The sequence below is a fragment of the Muscardinus avellanarius genome, assembly GCF_963383645.1.
Source record: "Muscardinus avellanarius genome assembly, chromosome: 15".
Lineage (NCBI taxonomy): Eukaryota > Metazoa > Chordata > Mammalia > Rodentia > Gliridae > Muscardinus > Muscardinus avellanarius.
The window spans coordinates 58687925-58710167 of record NC_137801.1 but is presented as its reverse complement, the minus strand read 5'-3'; the positions used below and the strand labels follow the sequence as shown (position 1 = coordinate 58710167).

At 39.5% G+C, this 22243-nt stretch overlaps 1 protein-coding gene across 1 annotated transcript; it reads right to left on the bottom strand.

Moving 5' to 3' along the window:
- Nucleotides 1-9854: 9854 nt before the first annotated feature.
- On the bottom strand, nucleotides 9855-22005 carry MDH1 (malate dehydrogenase 1; the record flags this gene model as incomplete). Its single annotated transcript, XM_080711146.1, has 6 exons — nucleotides 9855-9980; nucleotides 11023-11112; nucleotides 11826-11939; nucleotides 12597-12773; nucleotides 16664-16786; nucleotides 21898-22005. 6 exons carry the CDS (start codon nucleotides 22003-22005, stop codon nucleotides 9855-9857), a joined length of 738 nt encoding a protein of 245 aa, XP_080567272.1.
- Nucleotides 22006-22243: the final 238 nt, after the last annotated feature.

The window sequence follows — 22243 nt, the reverse complement described above, 5'->3', positions numbered from 1 at the left end:
TTTGAGGTTAAAATTTTAGAAAACAAAATCAGCTAATAAGATCAAAGAAAATAATTATCCTTTTTGGAAATAGTAAAAATATGTGTTATTTAACTAATCCTTGGATTTCCATGTGAACTAATTTATGGTGCTTTTAAAATAAAATCAATAATAATTGTTGGAAGTCCCCCAGATACACAATATGGTGCCAGGCATTATAAGTCCTGCTCTTCAGGCATTTAAGATCTAGTGAAATATGACATAGATCAAAGGGAGAGTACACAATACTAGCTGGTGAAATTCAAAGGGAGGCGATACTGCAAGTCATCTATGATGACTCGTGGTCAGTGAGTTATTTGTATCAAAAATTTTTATGGGAGTTTCGAAGAGGAAGAATCACTTCAGGTTGAACTTTGTAGAGTCAAGTTGTGAAGGGTAGGAGGGATGGAGACAGATGGAGGCGAGAGAGGATGGATATTCCAATCCTTAAAATTCCCTCTGTCAGGGCCTTTTTTAAAGGATGCTATTTGAGTAATCTTCTTGTATTATCTGAGTTGCCCGTGACCCAGCATACTGATACAAGCTTAAAACTCTTCTCTACCCTTCATTATTTTGTCTTGTTCCCCAAATGGCCAGCTGACTGACATGGAGAAGGAAGCAGCGGTAAAGAAATGAAAGCGGTTCAGAGAATAAAGAAAATCATTCCGGGAGACCTAATAGTAGTTGTGTTTAACTTTACATCTTAACTTGGATCAGGATGAAATAGACTCTCCTCGCACCATACAATTTATAACCAATTTAAGACAAAATGATTATCTCTTCTCTGTCAAGAGTTAACACATTTTAAAAGGGCTATAACACCCATGTTTCAAAAAGTGAACCAAGGGCATGGGGAATTGTATCAACTAGTGCTCAAAGGTATTGAATGAGAAATTGTTCCAGTATGGGAGTGGTGAGCTTCTAAGGGATGAATATAGAAGATAATCACCAACTATTTGAAAATTGTGACAAATAGATTCAGAAGAAAGAAAGAAAAAAAAAAGGCCCAACATCTGGGCAATTAAATTCTTAAATTGTGATTACCCCCAACTGTACTGTTTGTGTTGAAGGAATACAATGGAGTTCATTTACCTAAGTTGCAAGCTGTACCCCCCCTTAAGCTATTAAGTTCAAAGATGCAGCGGATCCCCCAGGAAATAAAGCCTTCCAGATAAATAAAGCCTTTCTGGTTCTCTACTCTACTGCATGCTGGCTGAGTTTTCATTCTAAGCACTGGCTTCAGCATTTTGGGGAATCTTCTCAACAGGAAGAATATCTGAGCAGAATAGAAAATTGTTTTCATTTCCAACTCAAAAGCGGTGTATTTACATAAGCTTCTCTTTCATTTAAATCTGTCTTAATCCCCAGGGATTTAGTAGTTAAAATGCAAAATGCATTTTTTAATAAATAAAAAATAAGAGAAATAAATTGTACAGATGAAGAATTTTAACGAATCACTTTTTTAAAAAAATGTCTTTGCCTAAAAGCAGTGTGATTTTAAGATATTTGGATTTTCTCAGTAGAAGACTGAAATAAGAATTTGTATGTGTATGCATGTGAAGGGGTTCAGAACAAGCCACCTCGAAATATGCTTCTTTGGCATATTGATTATTTGGGGCCAAAGGAAATTGAGAGCCAGGTCTTTAGCTCAACTATCTAAAATAGACAGCCTCCCACCCACCTTTCGCAAAAAAGAAAATTTCATTTATAAAGCAAATTCCCACTAGTAAAGATACCTGTACCAGGAAGAATGGCGCTGCTGGAGATAACTTTTTCACCTGGTCCTCATCTACACGACAGGGCAACATTTATTCATTGTACATTTCTTCCCCATCCTGTCACAGGAGAAGGGGTCAAGACTTGATTCTACCAATGGTCTGGAGCAGTTCCCAATGGGGAAAAGACGGGAACCCAACTCAGGATGGGGGAGTATGTCTTTGGCTTAAGAGACAGAGAAGAATTCCAGCATGAGCCCTTCAGAGACAGACAGAGATTTACTTAGGAAAGTAAGGAACACCCATTCAATGGGGAATGGCGGCCACTTTAAAAGTGAGAGAGGCGTTTGGAAGTGCAGGGTTTTCCTGAGGGGTGGGCAGGAGACGGGAAGTGAGAATGCCAGAACAAGTTTTAGTCATCTTCTGGGTTCTGACAGAGCTTCCATATCAGTAGGTTGTCCATTTTGTTCAAACTGTTCAAGGATAACAACAAGGAGATGGCTCTTTCATTTAGGTTGTTTACAGGTGGGATAGCTAATTATGCCTAAGGAGATTACTTTTTCTCTCTTTTTTTTTTTTGTTATTTTGTTTTTTGATACTGGGGATGGAACCCAGGGGCATTCTACCTCCAAGCTACACCCCCAGCCCTGTTTTTCTATTATATTATTATTATTATTATTATTATTATTATTGTTATTATTATGGGACTGGGGTTCCTGGAAACCCTTCTACTTCTGGGCTACATCCCAGACCTATTCTTATACTTTTTTTTGGGAAACAGGGTCTCTTAAGCCAGCACGCTGGCTTCGAACCTGTGATCCTCCTGTCTCCGCTTCCCAAGCCACAGGGACTACAAGCGTGCACCACCACGCCTGGCTCTATTATTTATTTTGAAACAGGGTCTCACTGAGTTGCAAAGGGCCTAAGTATAAGTAGCTGAGGCTGTCTGCCAAACGAGATAACTCCTGTCTCAGCCTCCCAAATGCTGGCATTACAAGTGTGCGCCACCACACCCAGCCAGATTACGTTTTCATGTAAGCTCTGTTGTCTGATAAACAGATACCATCCAGAGGGTAGTCAACAAAGCTCAGGGTAATGAGTAAAGACTTGTAAATTCCTCAGAAACTTTTGAGATGAACAGGTCTGGCTGAGAACTGAGGGCATGGGGAATATTGCCACAGGCTTCCATATTAAAGTAACATTTTCTTGTTCTCTCTTTATGTCTTATTTTTTGTGTGTGTGGTGGTACTGGGGTTCCTGGAAACCCTTCTACCTCCGAGCTACACTCCCAGACCCGTTTTATACTTTTTTATTTGGAAACAGGGTCTTTCTTTCTTTCTTTTCTTTTCTTTTTTTTTTTTTTTGGTGGTGGTACTGGGGTTCCTGGAAGCCCTTCTACCTCTGGGCTATACTCCCAGACCTATTTTCACATTTTTATTTGGAAACAGGGTCTCTTAAACCAGCACACGCGGCTGGCTTCGAACCTGTGCGATCCTCCTGTCTTTGCCTCCCAAGCGCGGGGATTACAAGTGTGCGCCACCATGCCCGGCTCTTTCTATCTTTCTATCTTTCTTTCCTTCCTTCCTTCCTTTCTCTCTCTCTCTTTTTTTTTTTTTTTTTGGTTGTCCTGGGGTTTTTTTTTTTTTTTTTTTGGTTGTCCTGGGGTTCCTGGAAGCCCTTCTACCTCCAGGCTATACTCCCAGACCTATTTTGTATTTTTTTATTTTGGAAACAGGCTGGTTCTGAACCAGCACGATCCTCCTGTCTCCACCTCCCAAGCGCGGGGATTATAAACCTGCACCACCATGCCCGACTTTATGTCTCGTTTCTACATATTTATTTTATTTCTTCTACCTCAATTCCATCTTGTGATTTGCCTCCACTATCCTCTCCAGAAGCCCCAAACTCTCCTTCTTTTCTGCAATTCAGGATGATATATAAGTGTTAGACATCTGGTAACTTCTTTGAATCTCATATTTCAGTGTGACTTCCGTGTGTGTGTGTGTGTGTGTGTGTGTGTGTGTGTGTGTGTGTGTTAAAATTGTTTTTCTCCTGTTGTTTGTCAATTTCATTTTTAGGAGTTCTAAGCACAAAACTTAGAAGAGAAGAAAACATTTTCCCCTTACATATATGCAATAAAGACAGAATTACAAGGCTCGGTTTGCTGCCATCCAAGAGCCAAAGAATCAAGAGGCAGAGTGATGGAGAAAGAAAAGCTGTATTACCAACAAGTTGCCATTTTGGAAGATGGTTGGCTCTGGCCTTCAACGACCATCTTACCCTTCATCCTAAGGGAGAGCCTTCTCTATAACTTTTCAAGGGAAGGTACGTGGGTTTTTCATAGGTGGGTGTATCACTCACTTGTCCAGTGTTTTGAAAGTAGACTATTTTTGGAGTGTGGATGTTGGATATCTTATCTCCTTCACTGTTGCGGTTCATTGGATCTAAAAAAGACATCTTCTGGAGTGGTGGTGCAGGTTTGCAATCCCAGTAATTGGGAGGCTGAGACAGTTTTCTATGGTACTGGGGATTGAACCTAGGGCTTTCTACCTCTGAGCTACACCCCCCAGCCATATTTTCCATTATCACTCCAACAAATACATTGAGACATGATTAAGGGGCTGGGGATGTGGCTAAGTGGTAGAGTGCTTGCCTAGCATGTGTGAGGCCCTGGATTCAATGCTCAGTACCCCCCCCCCAACCACATACATAGGAGATGAGGGATGAGACACTTCTAATCTAATTCCTCACTTGTTGCCTGGTGTGGTTGTGCACGCTTGTAATCCCAGCATTTGGGAGGCTGAGACAGGAGGATCGCAGTTCATGGACAGCCTCAGCTACTTAGTGAGGCCCTCTGCAACTTAGTGAGACCCTGTTTCAAAACTAAGAATAAAAATAGGGCTGGGAGTGTAGCTCAGATGTAGAAATCCCCTGAATTCAATCCTCAGTACTGAAAAAAAACTGATAATTGATAATCTCAAAGGTTTTTTCATAGTTTTAAAAGTCCTTCTATGGATTGTAATTTCATTATTCTTTTGACAGTATATTAATATCTTTATTTGCTTTATTTCTATTATATCTTTTCTGCACATGAATGCTGTGTTTAAGTAACATTTTGCATTCTAATGTAGGTGGAACAAATATGGCCTCTTTCTACTCAGAATAAACAAAATTGTCCACTAATTAGCATTATGGACAATACCAAAGCCACTAGAATTTGAAAATGATCTCTATCTTCTTTGATATATATATCAAATATATAGAAAAATATATCATAATATATAAATATATATTTATATATAATATATTATATACTTATATATACATATATTTGTATATATAATATATATAAAATTTATATATAAATATATATACAAAATATATATATGTATGTGTGTGTATATATATATATATAATTTGTGTGTGTGTGTGTGTGTGTGTGTGTGTGTGTGTTACCAGGGATGGTACTCAGGGCATTGTACCTCTGAGCTACACCCCCAGTCCTACTTTTTAGTATTTTTTTTATTTTTTGAAATAGGGCCTAAGTTGTGAAGGGACTCGCTAAGTAGCTTAGGCTATCCTTAAACCAGATCCTCTGATCTCTGCCTCCCAAATCCTGGGATTACAAGCGTGGGCCACCATGTCCGGCCTTCTGTGATTTTTTTTATTACAGGCTATCAAGGATATATAAAGGGCAAAATGTGGCTGACATTAGACCTACATTTGTATGTTAAAGGAAATCTGGCCTACCTCAGTCTAAGGTGAGGGTCCAGCACTGACTGGCTCCTGCCTCTCTCCTGATCAAGGCTGAGCCCTTTGTTCCACCCCTGTTTGCTCCAGGCCTGTTGGCCTTTTCTTTCATGGAGCAGAGTAAGCTTTTCCAAGCTTGGAGTCTTGGGAGGTGGGGGACTCCTTTTGCAAACCCTTCTTGATCTTCAGGTTTTGGCCTTAAATATCAACTTCTTGGAAACACTTAGAGAACCATTTCTTTCTTAAGGGATTCTTATTCTTGTTATTTTCTAACAATTGCACTACTGTTTCCTCCAAAGAACTTATTATAATTTATGTATGGTCAGTAAGGACAGAATTGTGTTCCTGGGGCTGGCATAGTGTTTTGCACAAACAAGCCTCTTTGTTGAATAAATAAATGAACAGGGGAGTAAGACTGAGCGAATTTATTCTGAAAACTCTTCAGCTCAAGTGTGAAAATATCATTATTACTGAGGCAGCTTCCAGTCTTTTTTTTTTTTTTTTTTTTTTTTAGGTGGTACTGGGGGTGGAACCCAGAGGTTTCCTAACTCTGGGCTATTCTCCCAGACCTATTTCATACTTTATTTGGAAACAGGATCTCACTAAGTTGCTGAGAGCTTCACTAAGCAGCTGAGGCTGGCTTTGAACCTGTGCGATCCTCCTGTCTCAGCCTCCCAAGTGCGGGGATTACAGGTGTGCGCCACCACGCCTGACTCAGCTTCCAGTCTTAATAAGAAGGTAGTGCCATAGCTGGGTGTGGTGGTGGACGCTTGTAATCCCAGCATTCAGAAGGCTGAGATGGGAGGATCACGGTTTGCAGACGGCCTCAGCTACTTAGTAAGGCCCTTTGCAACTCAGCGAGACCCTGTTTCAAAATAAAGAATATAAAATAAAGCTGGAGGAGATAGTGCCATGAGATCTGGCTCTACAGGGCCAGAAAGTGAGAGAAGACACCTAAGTGGAAAAGCATGCAGACACAAATAACACGGCACACGTTTCATGGAATAGGATGGAAAGCTGTGATACTTTTCCTTACCCACCCGAAGGGTCATGTTCAATACCTCTATAACAAAAGGCAGGTTAAAAATACAAAGGCATAACAAATTTACTTATAATCCTGATTGAACACTCCCACATCCAAAGAAGTCTCCTTATTTTCATACTTAGTTTGTCTAAGGAATGGGCACTGTAGAAATGTGACTGGACAAAATGGTATGATATAATCGTAACAGACTGAGGGAGGGGGCCCAGTGAGCCTTCTCTAGATCCTTCTTGTCCTACGTAGCATTACCCTGCACCCTAGCGCCCCCTCTGCCCCCCTCCCCCAGTGTTCTTCTCTGGAATGAAGATCTTCAAGGTAGAAGGGGTAAAGTGGTATGGCCGGCTTTGGGGGTAGATGAGCTCTAGTTGCTGTCACTCACATTGAGGATGAGGAGTTATACATTCTTTGCTTCCTGGGAGAAAAAAGGGGTGGTAGACAGGACAGAAGGCCTGAAAAATACTGCTTCTCAGGTTCTTTTCAAAGTACCCAGCAGGCTAAAGCATCACACTTTGAAGTATCATCTTCTGAGCCCCATAATTGTCCTCTCCCTTTGAGTGCATCTAGGCCTTATTAGGAGTCAATAAGACTGAGCTGGTGGGTATGGTAACGTTGTTGCTCTGCCCAGATGATTTAGCATCCATGCTCTCATCCCTTGGGTTTTTGTTTTTTTGTTTTTTGTTTTTGCTTGCAGCAAACCTTTAGTTCTTTCTGGAGGACTGTGCCGAGCTGGTAGAGACTCTGCTGGCAGCAGAGAACAGATGGCTGAGAATTACCTTCTTTATCTTCTTTCCAACAGTTGAGAGGTTTGGGAGTCTGAGAGTTCTCTTCAGCCTGGAGCCGGTGTGCCAGTGTGTAACTTCCTTCTCTTGCCTGCCCTTGCTCTCCCTCTTCCTTAGATTTCTTTCTTCTGGCAGCACTTCCTTGGCGAATCACATGCACCAGAATCCTCAAAACAACCTAGGATCTATTTCTGAAGTAGTATTAAGTCCATGGGATGAATTGGGGGAGGGGGGCTTTTCATCTTAACCATATAAGCACATGTTGCCTACATGTAAAGCCCTCTAGAGAAGCAAAGAAGAGCATTTTAATCAGAAAAAAAATAAAGATATGTATGAAATCGTGCAGGAGAGTAATTGTCTACAAGTAATCTTAAGTCTCTCTAGTTACATCACAGGTACATGCTTTCTTCATAGGGCATTTTTTCTAATTCTACATGAAATTGGTTTTCATGCTTCCAATGAACTTTCCTTCCAAAGATGTTTGTGTTTTCATTCCTGACATATATAAGTAGAGTGAAGGTAAGGAACAAGAACATGCTTTCTTCCTGTTCTACATCCCAGTCTTTCTCTAGAAACCTTTATTGGCAGATTTTATTTGCAGTACTGGGTACGGAACCCAGGGGCATTGTACTTCCGAGATACACCCCCAGCCCTATTTCTTATTTACTTTAAACAAGGTTTCACTGAGTTGCGGAGGGCCTAAGTAGCTGAGGCTGTCCATGAACCACGATCTTTCTGTCTCAGCCTCCCAAATGCTGGGATTACAAGCGTGTACCACCACGCCTGACTTACTAGCAGACTTTTAGCAAGCAGAAGCTAGAAAAGAAATGGTTTAGAGTTCCAGTCCCACTGTCACAAGAATATAGAAGAGTATTTTGAAATTGAGAAAGAATAATAGTATTTGGTACACATTCATACCTAAAATTATATTCATTCTATATGAAAACCTTTTATTCATTCTACATGGTTTGTTCTTATGCTTCTGCTTCATAGTAGTTTTAAAAGTACTTTATTCATTTGCTTTTATCTTTTCTAGATCACATAAAATATAAGTAATTTATTTTTGTGGTACTAGGGATGGATCCCAGGGGCATTCTACCTCCGAGCTAAACCCCCAGCCCTATTTTTTATTCTTTATTTTGAAACAAGGTCTCGCTGAGTTGCAGAGGGCCTCACTAAGTAGCTGAGGCTGTCCACGAACCACAATCCTCCTGTCTCAGCCTCCCAAATGCTGGGATTACAAGCGTGTGCCACCACACCCTGCTAAGTAATTTTAAATAACAAATCTAACCTGTAAGTATTTGAACATTCATAAAGAGCATTACATCAGGCTGATTTATGGTATATTTATGGTAATGAATTAAGTAAAAGGATGAAGATGGACAATGAATTCTGTTCTCATAAAAAACAAACTTGTTACTATGTTTCTAGTAATATTTAGATTTCAAACAAATACTAGCATACATTTCTGTGGTATTTATAGGTTATAAAATGTAAATGACTTCTTATTCTGCTATGGTGGGATAACTCAAGGGAAGACCTATTACTACCATTTTCTTCTATCATGAAAATGACTATTTTCATTTCATCAAATGGCATAAAACTATTAACAAATTATCTGCAAACTAACCTTTAAGATTTAAAGAATGTTTACTAAACATCAGTGATGTTTAAAATATATCCTAAAATATTACAAGGTGGGTTTTGCTATTCTATTCTATTTATTTATTTATTTATTTACTTATTTATTGGTACTGGAGGTACCCAGGGGCTTTCCTACCTCCGGGCTATACTTACTCCCAGACGTATTTTATACTTTATTTGAAAACAGGGTCTAAGTTGCTGAGAACCTAAGTAGCTGAGGCTGGCTTCGAATCTGTGCAATCCTCCTGTCTCAGCCTCCCAAGCGCTGGGATTACAAACTTGTGCCACCACGCCTGGTTTATCTTTTTCTAGTTAAATGCAAAAACTTATTTTTGCTTTACTTTGTAACATTTTCCAACTTTATTACCTTGCTTTTTTTTTTTTTTTTTTTTTTTAAATCACAACCCCTTCACCTATCTGGGAAATACACAAGTTTCCTAGCTTCTTTCCTTCTGTGGTACTGGGGCTGGAATCCAGGAGCATTCTACCTCTTAGCTCTATCCCTAGCCTTATTTCTTATTTTTATTTTGAAACAGGGTTTCACTAGGTTGATGAGAGTCTCACTACTTGCTGACACTGTCCTCAAACCTGCAATCCTCCTGTCTCAGCCTCCCAAGTACTGGGATTACAAGTGCGTGCCACCGCACCTAGCTAAAATTTTGCTTTCTAAATAGATACTAAATATTAGAAAGTAGAGTCTGAGTCACTTCACTTGAATATATATTTTAATTTAGAATGCATGATGACAGATTTTATTTCATAATTCTGAACCAAGCAGCACAGAATCTTTACAATGTGTTTTCACAAGTAATTTAAGTATAGCATTATTATTTGGTACTACAGTCAAAGACGACATTTAGATTCCTCAGCTTTCAGGCATTTAATAACATCAAAATGATTGTCTAGTCACGCAGAGGAAAGAAATTCAAACGCAGTTTCTTTTTCTTCTGTCAGTTCCTTTGCAGTAAGATCCATCTTCTCACGCGAGAAATCATTAATTGGAAGACCTTCAACAAACTTCCAGGTCTTGTTCTGCTTGGAAATAATTGCAAGTAAGAGATTTAAAAATAAAATAGAATGATCTTCCAACAAACAACAACCTGGCTTAAATTTATGTCTAGAGGTACAACTGTTTTAAAGTCTCACTTTAAAAAAGTAAATGAGACTTCAGACCTTTTATTTGTGTGAGGTGCTGGGGGATAAAACCCAGTGCGCTGCACATGTTAGGCAAGCGCTCTATCATATCAGCAGCCCAAAATCTAAATATTTTTTCCTTTGGTACTGAGGATTGAATCTGGGACCATTCTACCTTTGAACTACACCCCCAACCCTATTTTTTTTTATTTTGAAACAGGGTCTTACTAAGTTGCGGAGGGCCTAAGGCTGGCTCTGAACCTGAGATCCTCCTGTTTTAGTCTCTCAAGTACTGGGATTACAAGCATGTTTCACCAGGCCCGGCTCAAAATCTAAACATCTTAATTAACAGATAATTATGATAAAAAAGTCAATGCTTGATTTGAAAACTCAATATTGAAAATGTCTATAAAAACTATTGATTGTAGCATGGTTAAACTAAACAGCAATAATACTGAGAATTATTGTTTCATTTAGAAATAGATTCCATTTGTAGGTATCTGTGTGATACTGTACTATGTCTAGTGTTAAGAGTCTTATTTTTGGATTAACTGCAATCTTTGGATGACCTGAAGTTGTGATATTATTAATATTTTAAAGCTGAGGAGCCGGGCGTGGTGGCGCACACGCTTGTTTGTAATCCCCACGTTTTGGAGGCTCAGGCAGGAGGATTGCACAGGTTCGAAGCCAGACTCAGCTACTTAGTGAGGCTCTCAGCAACTTAGTGAGACCCTGTTTCCAAATAAAGTATAAAATAGGTGTGGGAGTATAGCCTGGAGGTAGAAAGCCCCTGGGTTCCACCCCCAGTAAACCCCCCCCCCACGCTGAGGAAAAATGTCTAATTTATAAAGGAACAACTTTCCAGGCCAAATTATACCATTTTAAGAAAAATATGTAATTATTTTCTCATAGAAAGAAAATAACCCTGAAAATACTTTACCTTGATCACCACAGGGAAGGAGTAGAGGAGATCATCAGGAATACCATAGGAATTGCCATCAGAGATCACACCCATGGACACAAACTCTCCCTGAAAAACACAATGTTTTACATTCTTAACGCACAGGTGTGAGTTTACCCAACTGATGTGCGTTAAAAGTAAAATCAGGTGACTTTCTTGCTATGTGCATAACTTCATTACTGTCTAAGAAACCATCACCAGCACAAGGCACTTCCATGACAAGATAACTTTCATGGACTTCTTGACTTCCTTCCTTTCTCCTTCCCTCCTTCCTTCCTTAGGAATCCAGGAGTATTTGACCTCTGAGCTACACCCCCTACCCCATTTTAATTCTTTATTTTGAAACAGGGTCTCACTGAGTTGCAGAGGGCCTCACTAAGTAGCGGAGGCTGTCCGCGAACCACGATGCTCCTGTCTCAGCCTCCCAAATGCTGGGATTGCAAGCATGTGCCACCACGCCCGGCACTGGATATTCTTTCATTTTACCCTTCTAAATTTTATGTGAAGGAGGCCAGATAATCTTTATTTTATATGAAGAAAGCTGTGTCCTAATACTGGTTTTAAGAAGAAAAACACTTTTTCATATCTAAGCTCATTTAACTATAATCCTGTGTGTTAAGTGTCAAATAACAGATGGCAAACACCTCAGAAAGGTTAAGTCTATCCCCAAGGTTATATAGCTCGCAGGGAGTGGAGATGGGTAATGACCACTAAAGCTCTTTTTATACAGCATCAGGAGACAAAAATCAAAGAGTGCCCCAAATAAATCACCGAGCCCTTACCTCAGGGGTTCCAAACCAGATGTCTCTGATGTGGTCAGCGATGGCTTTCGCAGCAGACATTGCACTGGACAGTTTTCGAGCCTTGATGACAGCAGCACCTCGCTGCTGCACGGTCTGCACAGGAGACAGGCAGAGGGAGCAGTGTTACTTATATTAACAGCAAAACACTGCCGGACCTGGTGGCGCACGCTGGTAATCCCAGCATTTGGGAGGCGGAGGTTCACAGACAGCCTCGGCTAGTTAGTGAGGCCCTTCGCAACTCAGTGAGACCCTGTTTCAAACAATAAAAATAATAAAAAAGCTCGGAGGTAGAATGCCCCTGGGTTCCATCCCCAGCACTAAAACAAAACAACAAACAACAATGACCCTGGGTTGAAAGGCTATAACCATGGCTTAATGTGTCTCTTCCCAAACCATGCAACTATCCAGTATTAACCTTACTAACCTAAGGAATTTATAAACATCTTTTTATAAAAAAAAAAAGTAAAAATTTCCAGAGAATATTACAAAGAAATTGACCTGAGAGTTCTTCAGACTTTTTCCATTTTGACAATCATCTCAACTGCCATACAACAGATCAGATCAGACTGAATCATGACTGGCTTTTTAGGAAGCCAAAGGAAAGCACACAGTCCTACAGTATGCATCCTCAGCGCAACTGTGAGACCTGCTCTCCTTGATGTTTTCTTCCACCCCTCGGAGAGATACTCAGGGCAGCAGCGCTGTGTCTCGAGAGTTCTCTGGCTGTTACGAGGACTCAGCTCTTCTTACCGTGATGAACTCTCCTTTGAGCCAGCTGTCATCCTTCAGAGCTTCATAAACACCAACTTCCTTTCCTTGCAATTTCACCTTGGCATGGTTGACATCCGGATACTGAGTGGAGGAATGGTTTCCCCAGATAATGACATTCTTCACATCTTCAGCAGTTACACCAAGCTTAATAGCAATCTAGTTGAATTTAAAACAAATACACTACTTAGCAAATTACTTTTATTTCAAATTGTGATCTGTTTGACCAAGGCCCTTAAGCAAAGATAAAAAGCTTCTGCTGGGTGTGGCAGCGCACACCTATAGTCCCACTACTTGGGAGGAGAGGCAGGATCCTGGATTGCGTATTTGAAGCCCTCAGAAACTTAGTGAGACCCTGTTTCAAAATAAAACAGGGCAGGGGTTATAGCTCCGAGGCAGAACACCCTGGGTTCAATCCCCAGTTCCACTCCCCACCCCCTAAAAAAGGCTTCATTCTAAAATCTCTAGAGAACATAAGTTATTTGTAAATGTTGCAAAACATTTGTAAAACAGCTTACTAGTGTTACATTCATGAACTTAAAACATTATGAAGTAGAGTTTGCAAGGGCAGAGAGCATCCTACAATTTGTGATAAAGCAGCACAGTATACTTATCAAATATAAAACATCAATTAAAGTTAGTATTTCTTGATTTTTATTTTGTTACTAATGCTTACATAAAGCTATCTTCTTAGTATTTCTGAGTAATCAGTATTTTAGGTACTTTCTCCATAGTTAGGTAAAATTTTTTATTATATACCATATATATATATATTCTAATAATTCTAAGTGTAAAATTTTGGAGTTGAAAAGGCTCACATTACCAAAGTGTAACACACACACACCCTTGAGAGCCTGAAAGCCCATTGTAAGTTGAAAATATCTCAAGTTAAAATTCACTTATTAGCAAACATGATAGGTTAACTTAACCTAGCTTAAGCATGCTCAGAATACGTACATTAGCCTATTATTGGGCAAAAATCATCCAACACAAACCCTGTTTAAAAATAAAATGTTAAGCTGGGCGTGGTGGTGCATACTTGTAACCCAGTGCTTGGGAGGCTGAGACAGAGGATCACACAGGTTCAAAACCAGCCTCAGCTACTTAGTGAGTCTCTCAGCAACTTAGTGAGACCCTGTTTCCAAATAAAGTATAAAATAGGTCTGGGAGTATAGCCGAGAGGCTATACTGAGGGTTTCACCCCTAGTACCACACAAAAAAAGTTAAATATATTTATTTAAAATATTTTAGCTGGATGTGCTGGTGCATACTTGTAATCCTAGTACTTAGGAAGCTGAAACATGAGGGTTGCAGGTTCTAGGCCAGTCTTGCAAGACCCAGTTTCTTTCTGTGTACTCAGGATGGAACCTGGGGGAAGGGGGAATCTACCTCTGAACTACACCCCTGGTTCTATTTTTTAGTCTTATTTATTTATTTATTTATTTTTATTTTTGGCGGTACTGGGATTCCCGGAAGCCCTTCTACCTCCGGGCTACACTCCCAGACCTATTTTTTTTTTTTTTTTTAAACAGGGTCTCTTACACCAGCGCAGCTGGCTTCAAACCTGCGTGATCCTCCTGTCTCTGCCTCCCAAGCGTGGGGATTACAAGCGTGCGCCACCACGTCCGGCTTTTTTTATTTTTTGAAACAGGGTCTGAGTTGCGAAGGGCTTCACTAAGTAGCTGAGGCTGTCCACGAACCGTGATCCTCTAGTCTCCGCCTCCCGAATGCTGGAATTACAAGCATGCACCACCACACTTGGCTTGAGACCCTGTTTCAAAATAAAAGGGCTGGGGGTAAAGCTTGGAGACAGAATGGCCTGGGTTCAAATCCCAGCCATTCCCCAAGCATAGAAATATTTATAGGGTTGGGATATAGCTCAATGGTAAAGCACTTGCTTTGCATGCATTATGCCCTGGGTTTGGTTCCAGGAACAAAAAAAGAAGGAAGGAAATATTTATTAAATATCTGTATCTATATTTATATTTTGGGGAGTGAGTAACCCAAGATGCACTTTACCAAGAACTTAGGACACATAACCCCAGCCAATGTCAGTTTCAACTTTCCAAAGTTGCAAACAGTGCCTGCGCCTCTCCTCCTCAGCGCCCGTACCCTTACTTCCTTTGATCTCGTCTTGAACTAATCTAGGTCTGTACGAACAACAAAGGCCAGATATAACCAGTGCATGTTGTTTTTGATTACCATTCATGCCAGAGTTAGTCCAAATTAACATGTATCCAGGATAAGAGTTTCTTGTTTCCTTAGACACTTTTGTGTCTTTTGAAGCTTTTGACTAATTCTCCAGGCCTAGTAATTTTCTTCCCCCTAATAACCAGCTACCTGGCATCATTGTCTAATTACCTTGTCTACAGACATATGAAGCTCTGGTTTGCAAATACACAGGAAAGCTCTCCAGGTGATAAACAGTAACTAGGTAGCTAAGACCTCCATGTTTCAAAACAAATTATGTAAGACTAGCCACTGTTCATCTAAGAAAAATTGATCTTTGGCCTTGTTATTTTGTCACTGGATAAACAACTTCTGTAAGAGGAAGAACCTGCTTTTTGAAAAACTTCCTAAGAGCTCTGTCTGTGCCAGACTGACATGCTGAAACACTGCCTAACTGAGGGCCTGTGAATAATAAGGAATGTGTGCCAAAAGTGATGGTTCAAGTTGCTAAGATCGCTTCTTCCCTCTTGGCTCATTCATGCCTTTTGCCCCAACAAGGAAAACTGTTTCAGGCACTGGAACAAAGTGTCACTCGGTAATACTTCTAAAAGTGGCATTTTCCAAAGCATGCCTCGACCAAGGCCTCAGACAAAACAGCAAAGAAGGACTGTCAGTGTCGTCTCTTCACCCATTTCTCCCAGTAGGAACTAAATAAGTAACCATCTGGCAATGCAAAGTCTGTAACCGTACCACGCACCTTTTCATTTTCCAAGGGCATCAGGGCCAGTTAGATCTGAGGAAGCCTAAGAAACTAGCATGGATAAGTGAACTGGTTTCTTAATTTTTTTTTTTTTGGTAGTACTGGGGATTGAACCCAGGGTCATTCTAACTCTGACCTATACCCCCAGCTTTTTTTCTGTTGTTGTTTTAAAACAGGTTCTTGCTAGGTTGCGGAGAGTCTAGTAATTGTTTTGATGCTATCCTTGAACCTGTGACCCTCCTATCTCAGCCTCCCAAATACTAGGATTACAGATGCGTGCCACCATGCCCAGCGTGGTCTCTAATTTTTTTTAAAAAGTAATTGTTAATCTCCTGGCCATTGACTCTTTGCATATTTATCTAAGGGTCAAAAGAATAAGGAAAATTAACAACAATTAAAATCTGACTCCTAACTAGTGAAAGGAAATTTTATGAACACAGAATATTTAAAAAACATAAAAACTAAAGTAAATATAAAATTAAAAATTAAAATCTGAATTTGATTGCTCAGGAAAAAGCAGAACCACACAATAAACAAGCCTCAACTCTTCTGTTTTATAATCTATATATCTACCAAAACTAAACTAAAATTATGCCTCACTATGATTCACACTAGTGAATAATTTTTAACTATATGAAAAGAACCTTAGCAACTGCATTTAAACATTAAATATAGTTAATAATTGAAATACAGTCATTAAAAGAGCAGATTAAAGACTCCCTAACAAATTAAGTAATAATATACCTTTAATAACTACTAAACACACACACAAAAAGCACACACTAAGATTCAGTTATAGCTGGGTGTCGTGGTGCATGCTGGTAATCCCAGTACTTGGGAGACTGAGACAGGAGGATTACAGGTTTGAGGTCAGCCTCTGCCAATTTAGCATCTTAGTTAGAGATCCTGTTTCAAAATAATAAAATTGAACTAGAGGTGCAGTTCAAAGACAGAATGCCCCTGGTTCAATTCTCAACAAAACTCTCTCTCTCTCTCTCTCTCTCTCTCTCTCTCTCTCTCTCTCTCTCTCTCTCTCTCTCTCTCTCAGCAGTTATTTTAACAATGACAAAAAGAAGTTTTAAAGCTGAAATTCCTAAGATTTAAAAGATGTTTTTCTTACTTGCGATTTAGCTCGGTTATGATCCAAACGAGTCAGGCAGCTGAAGTTCTCCTTGGGGATGGACGGCGCAGACTTGGAGGCCGTCAGGCAATTGGTATTTGCTGGGTTTCCCACGACAATGACCTAGGACGGATGGGGGCACAGAAGAGTCACAGACTACATACTTATGAATTAAACTGTCTTAGAATTTGGCTGAAAAATACAACAGATAGCCTGTATGAACTAAATATATATAATGATGGTTGTAGTTTGTAGGTTACTATCCTTCCTCCTAAAAACTGTTTTTGGTTGGACTTGTTTATGCTTGATGTCAACTGCTGAAAACCTTTCTTTGATAGTGCCACTGTTAGGCACCTAAGGTGCTTTCCAGGGAGCAATGTTCAAGACCTAAAGTGCATGTCTTTTCATTTTGTTTTTGTGGCAAAACGGAGCACTTATTATACTTACTACAGAGACAAGTAATCTAAGGTTTCATCATCTTGAAATTTATTTATAAAACTTTCCTGCTTTCTTTTTGAGTTTATTTTAGGATAAATAATTTATCCATATCAACAAAGTATTCTTTATACTTGCCTAATCCTAAGAATTACTTTGGCTATTTGCTTAAACACAGATTCCTCCCACCTCCTCAGATTTACTGAATCAATGTTTAGGAGAAAACACTTCGGGCTCCCCCCCCCCCTGTATTGGGGAGGTTTAGCTGACACTATTTTATAATATAGTGCACAAAAATATACATGTATAAGAATGTTTAATAACATGGTAATGTAAAAAACTTTATTTTGAAGTACTATCAAATTTGGAAGCATACTACAAAGATTGACTCCCATATCCCCTTTGCTCAGATTCTTACATTTTCTCCATTTTTCTCACTCCCTCCACACAAACAGACATACCACATACTTTATAATCTTTTTTGACCCATTTGAGAGCAAACTGTGTCTGAGATAAACTATTGTCCGTGGATATATATATAGGACTTCCGGGAAGATGGCGACCGAGAAAAGCGGGGCTTAAGAGCCCCGCTAACAACCAATCTCCATTACCACAAAATCAGCGCCTTTCATAGCCAGAAAACACCATCACCAGAGAAACAAAAAAATCACCAGGCTGCAGAGAGAAAGCGGACTGAGAACAGAGCTCAGAGCCACAGAGGAGATACACCGGCCTCACGCCCGAGGACGCAGCAGCAGCGCCATACTGCCAGCGGCAGCGGCGAATTCACCGGATGGCTATGGCAAGCCGAGATGAGCCGCTGCGGAACAGCCAGGTGGGATCTTTCAGCGCAGGAAGCATCTAAAGCTCCCAGTGGCTGAGCTCAGCACACGCTGCAGGGACTCAGAGTGGAAATCAAAACCAGAGAAGAAAAAAATACGCCAGCCTCACGGCCGAGGGCGTGGCAGCGGCACCATATTGCCACCGGCGGCAGCAGCAGTGAATTCACCGAGTCCAGTACAGCTACATCTGCGTACTCAAGAATAGTGAGTCAAATTGCGGGCCACAGAGGAGAAATCCCAGTACTGTACTTCCTGGGACTTGACCCAGTGGGGGAATGGTGGTGGCAGAGATATCACACCATAGGAGAACGTGCAACCTGGCACCCCCCATAGTCTAAAGCAGCCTCTATCGACTCCCTGGGTCGGAGACTCTGTGATACAACACAGTAAAGGAGTAGTGGGGTCTGGGATACTACAGACTCGAGATCCAGAGCACCTTAAGTGAAGCTGTAGTGACCCAGGGAAGAACCCAGAGAAGGTACAAACTCCTGAAATCATGGGAAAGAGGAATAACAATGGAGCAATTAATGCCCACAATCCCACAACATCAGAACCCGATAAAACAGAAAATCAGAGATTTCTAGAAGATCAAATCAGGAAAATAACTGTAGAAATAATAGAGGTGCTTCGAAAAGAACTCAGAGAGAGCCAAAAAGAGATAAAGGATGCAATTAATGAAGTAAAGGCCTCAATTCAAAGCACAAACAACCGATTAGACCACATGGAGAACAGAATCTCGCTCTTAGAAGATGATAATTCCAAAAATGAACGCATAGTTTCTAATCTAGAAAAAAATATCCAACAGCAGGAATCTGACATTGAAGAAATATGGGCCCATTTTAAGAGAGCTAACCTAAGAATAATTGGAATAGAGGAGGGAAAAGAAAGTGAAACCAAAGGGATCAACAATCTCTTCAAGGAAGTAATAGCAGAAAATTTTCCAAACATAGAGCAAGAGGTTGATACACAGGTCCAGGAAACTTATAGAACTCCCTTTAGACAGGATCGAAGAAGAGGATCCCCACGCCACATAATTGTCAAAATGACCAATGTGGAAGCCAAGCAGAGAATCTTAAAGGCAACAAAAGCAAAGGGCCAAGTGACATTCAGAGGCAAACCAATTAGAATCACTCCAGACTTCCCAAACCAAGTCATGAGAGCCAGAAGGGCTTGGAGTAACATATTCCAAACTCTGAAAGAAAACAACTTCCAGCCAAAAATTTCCTACCCAGCAAAACTTTCTATCAAATTAGATGGGGAAATAAGAAGCTTCCGTGACAAACAGAAACTGAAGGAATTTATGTCTTCAAAACCAGCGCTAGAGAAAATACTCAAAGAGATTAACTACAAAGAAGAAATAGGTAACACACACCAGAACCAGAGAAACAAGATTCTCCATTCAACAGACAACTAAGATTGGTTATCTGTGGAGATTCATTATTTATGTTAGTCTTTTACCTATCTCCAAATTGTATTGTTTGCCTTTATTGTTGTTAATTTTTAGGATTTCTAGTTGGAATATTAATATACCTTCAGATATAGCATTTGGAAATATTTTATCCAATTCTATTAGTAACTTTTAACTCTGTTTACATTGTCTTTGGATATACAATTTTTTTTTATTTTTTAGGGAGTTTGTATACTCTTCTGTTGCCTGTGCCATTGAAATCATATCCAAGAAATCACTGCCAGTTTCAATGTTGTGAGGTTTTATGACCCAGATTTTCTTCTAAAAGTTTATAGTCTTAAGATTTATATTTAGGTCTTTTATCTATTTTGAGTTAATACTTGTATATGGGATTAGGTAAGGGTCCAATTTTATTCTTTTCCATGTAATTATTATTTTTCAACAATATTTAGTTAAAAGATTATTATTTCCTCCACCAAATGTTCGTGGAAACCTTGTCAAAAATAACTTGACAATATAGGGAAGAATTTAGCTCTAGGCTTTTATTTAACTCCAATGGTTTATATATCTGCCTTAAGAATAGTACTACACTGTTTCAATTATTGTAGCTTTATATGGTTTGAAATCAGAAAATATATATCTTCTAGCTTTGTTCTTTTTCAAGATCGTTTTGGGTACCTAGAGTCCATATTCCATATTAGGATAGATTTTTTTTCTGAAAAATAAATATATAAATATATGATAGTTTCACCTAAAAAATAGAAAAAAAATATTCTCTGGTAAGAAAGAAAGCAAAAAGAAATATTGAAATGTTATCTTTAAGTCATCAAAAGCTTGGTATCAGACAAATGAAACTGTTATGTGAGATTATCATTTTTAATTTTGGATAAATTGCTATAATACTAGATGTCAAACACTAAGCCAAGCATGGGAAGGAGGGATGGGGAGAGAATGGGGTGGGGATCGGGTGGGGGCTGACTGGGTGATGTGTGCATGTATGTCTACAAAAGTTTGTATCCCACTATGATGTATGAATATAGTGCACCAATAAATAATAAATAAATAAATAAGTAAAATATATATATATATAATGTTTAACCAGAAAACAAAACAAAACAAAACAACTATTGTCCATGTAAGTACTCCAGTCTCATTAATACTGCCCTCATACAAGGGCACTTAGAGGTGGGATTATCATACAAACAGGCGAGATCATCATGGAAACAGCACCAGAAATCCAGACAGCCTAGACCTTAGGAGTCTGCACACCCTTGCAATCTTTTACCAAGAGACCTATAGATTTCTATTCAACTTAATTCTATTATTATTTTCTGTTAATAATTTCAGAAATAAAATTTAACCGTTTAAGCACATATGCCAGGTGTGGTGGCATACACTTGTAATTTCAGTACTTGAAAGGCCTTGAGACAGGAAGATTGCAGGTTCACGGACAGCCTTAGCTACTTAGTGAGGCCCTCTGCAACTTAGTGAGACCCTGTTTCAAAATAAAGAATAAAAAATAGGGCTGAGGGTGTAGTTTGGAGGTAGATGCTCCTGGGTCTAACCCCTGGTATTGCTAAAGGAAAAAAAAAAGTTGTACATCGAAAGCAAAATTGTAGATGTCTATGAAGTGTCACAGATACAACATTATCATTGCCAACTTGAGCTGGGTGTGGTGGGACATGCCTATAATCCCAGCACTTGGGAGGCCAAGACGGGGGATCAGGGTTGGAGGTCAGCCTAAGCAAATTAGTGAGGCCTTTAGCAAGACCCATTTTCAAAATAAGAAGCAAAATAGGGCTGGGAGGTATAGCTCAGAAGTAGAATGCCCCTGGGTCCAATCCCCATTACCAAAAAGGAAAAAAAGTCTCCAACTTGAAAATTATTAAAAAAAAAAAACTTTTTATACTTTTTATTTTGAAGCGAGGACAGAGAAATGTATTGAAAGTAAAATCTCTAACCAGCAAGCCTTTTTTTCTGTGATCATTTGGTTCTAATTGATAGATTATTGGTAAAAGAAAGCTTTTTGTGGTTTTAAGACAGATTTAGAAACTAAGGTAAACAGCCTGAACATGAACAACAGAAAGTCATACTGATCAATTTCTCTAAAGATAAGCATATTAAAATTGTTTGCACTGAGAAAATCTGAGCTTGCAGAAGTTACCATCTCCTGTTGCTGAGAACAAATGCACCTTATAGCCATCTCTCACACACACACAAATCTAGATGTGTAAACAAGTATTTCCATACAGCAAAAAGGCACTCAGTTCTGTGTCTGCTTTGTAAGTTTAAGGACTAATACTAAATTTCCATATCAAAGTAACAGCCACATAATTTTGAACACTTCTGCATATAAATTTCTTAGCTGCAAAAAAAGCCCAGAAAAGGAGACCTTAGCAAGCAACACAACGTATCTGTATATACTGCCCATTACACAGAACAGGGGAGGGGGGAGAATAGACACACAATTTTATTTTCACTTAAAACACTGAAAGCAGAAATTTAAAATGAGAATAAAGAAAAACCCCATGAAATACAGTGTTGGTCACCTTAACTGACTTCTTGGCATATTTATCCAAGGCTGCACCCTGGCTTTTGAAGATTTTCACATTTGCTTTCAGTAAATCTTTCCTCTCCATGCCTTCCCTTCTAGGCATGGAGCCCACAAGAACTGCCACATCCAGGTCTTTGAAGGCCACCTCTTCTTTATCTGTTGCGATGACATCTGTGAACATGGCAAATAGTATGCAATGATAAATACCCAAGTCTGAAGTTTCCCTTTTCATACTGAATCTATTTAATCATTTTTTCACTTTGTAGCAAATGTTTACTTCCATATCATATTGCTACGCCTTTCAGGTGCCTAACCACCATAATATCAGCAGAAATGTTAAT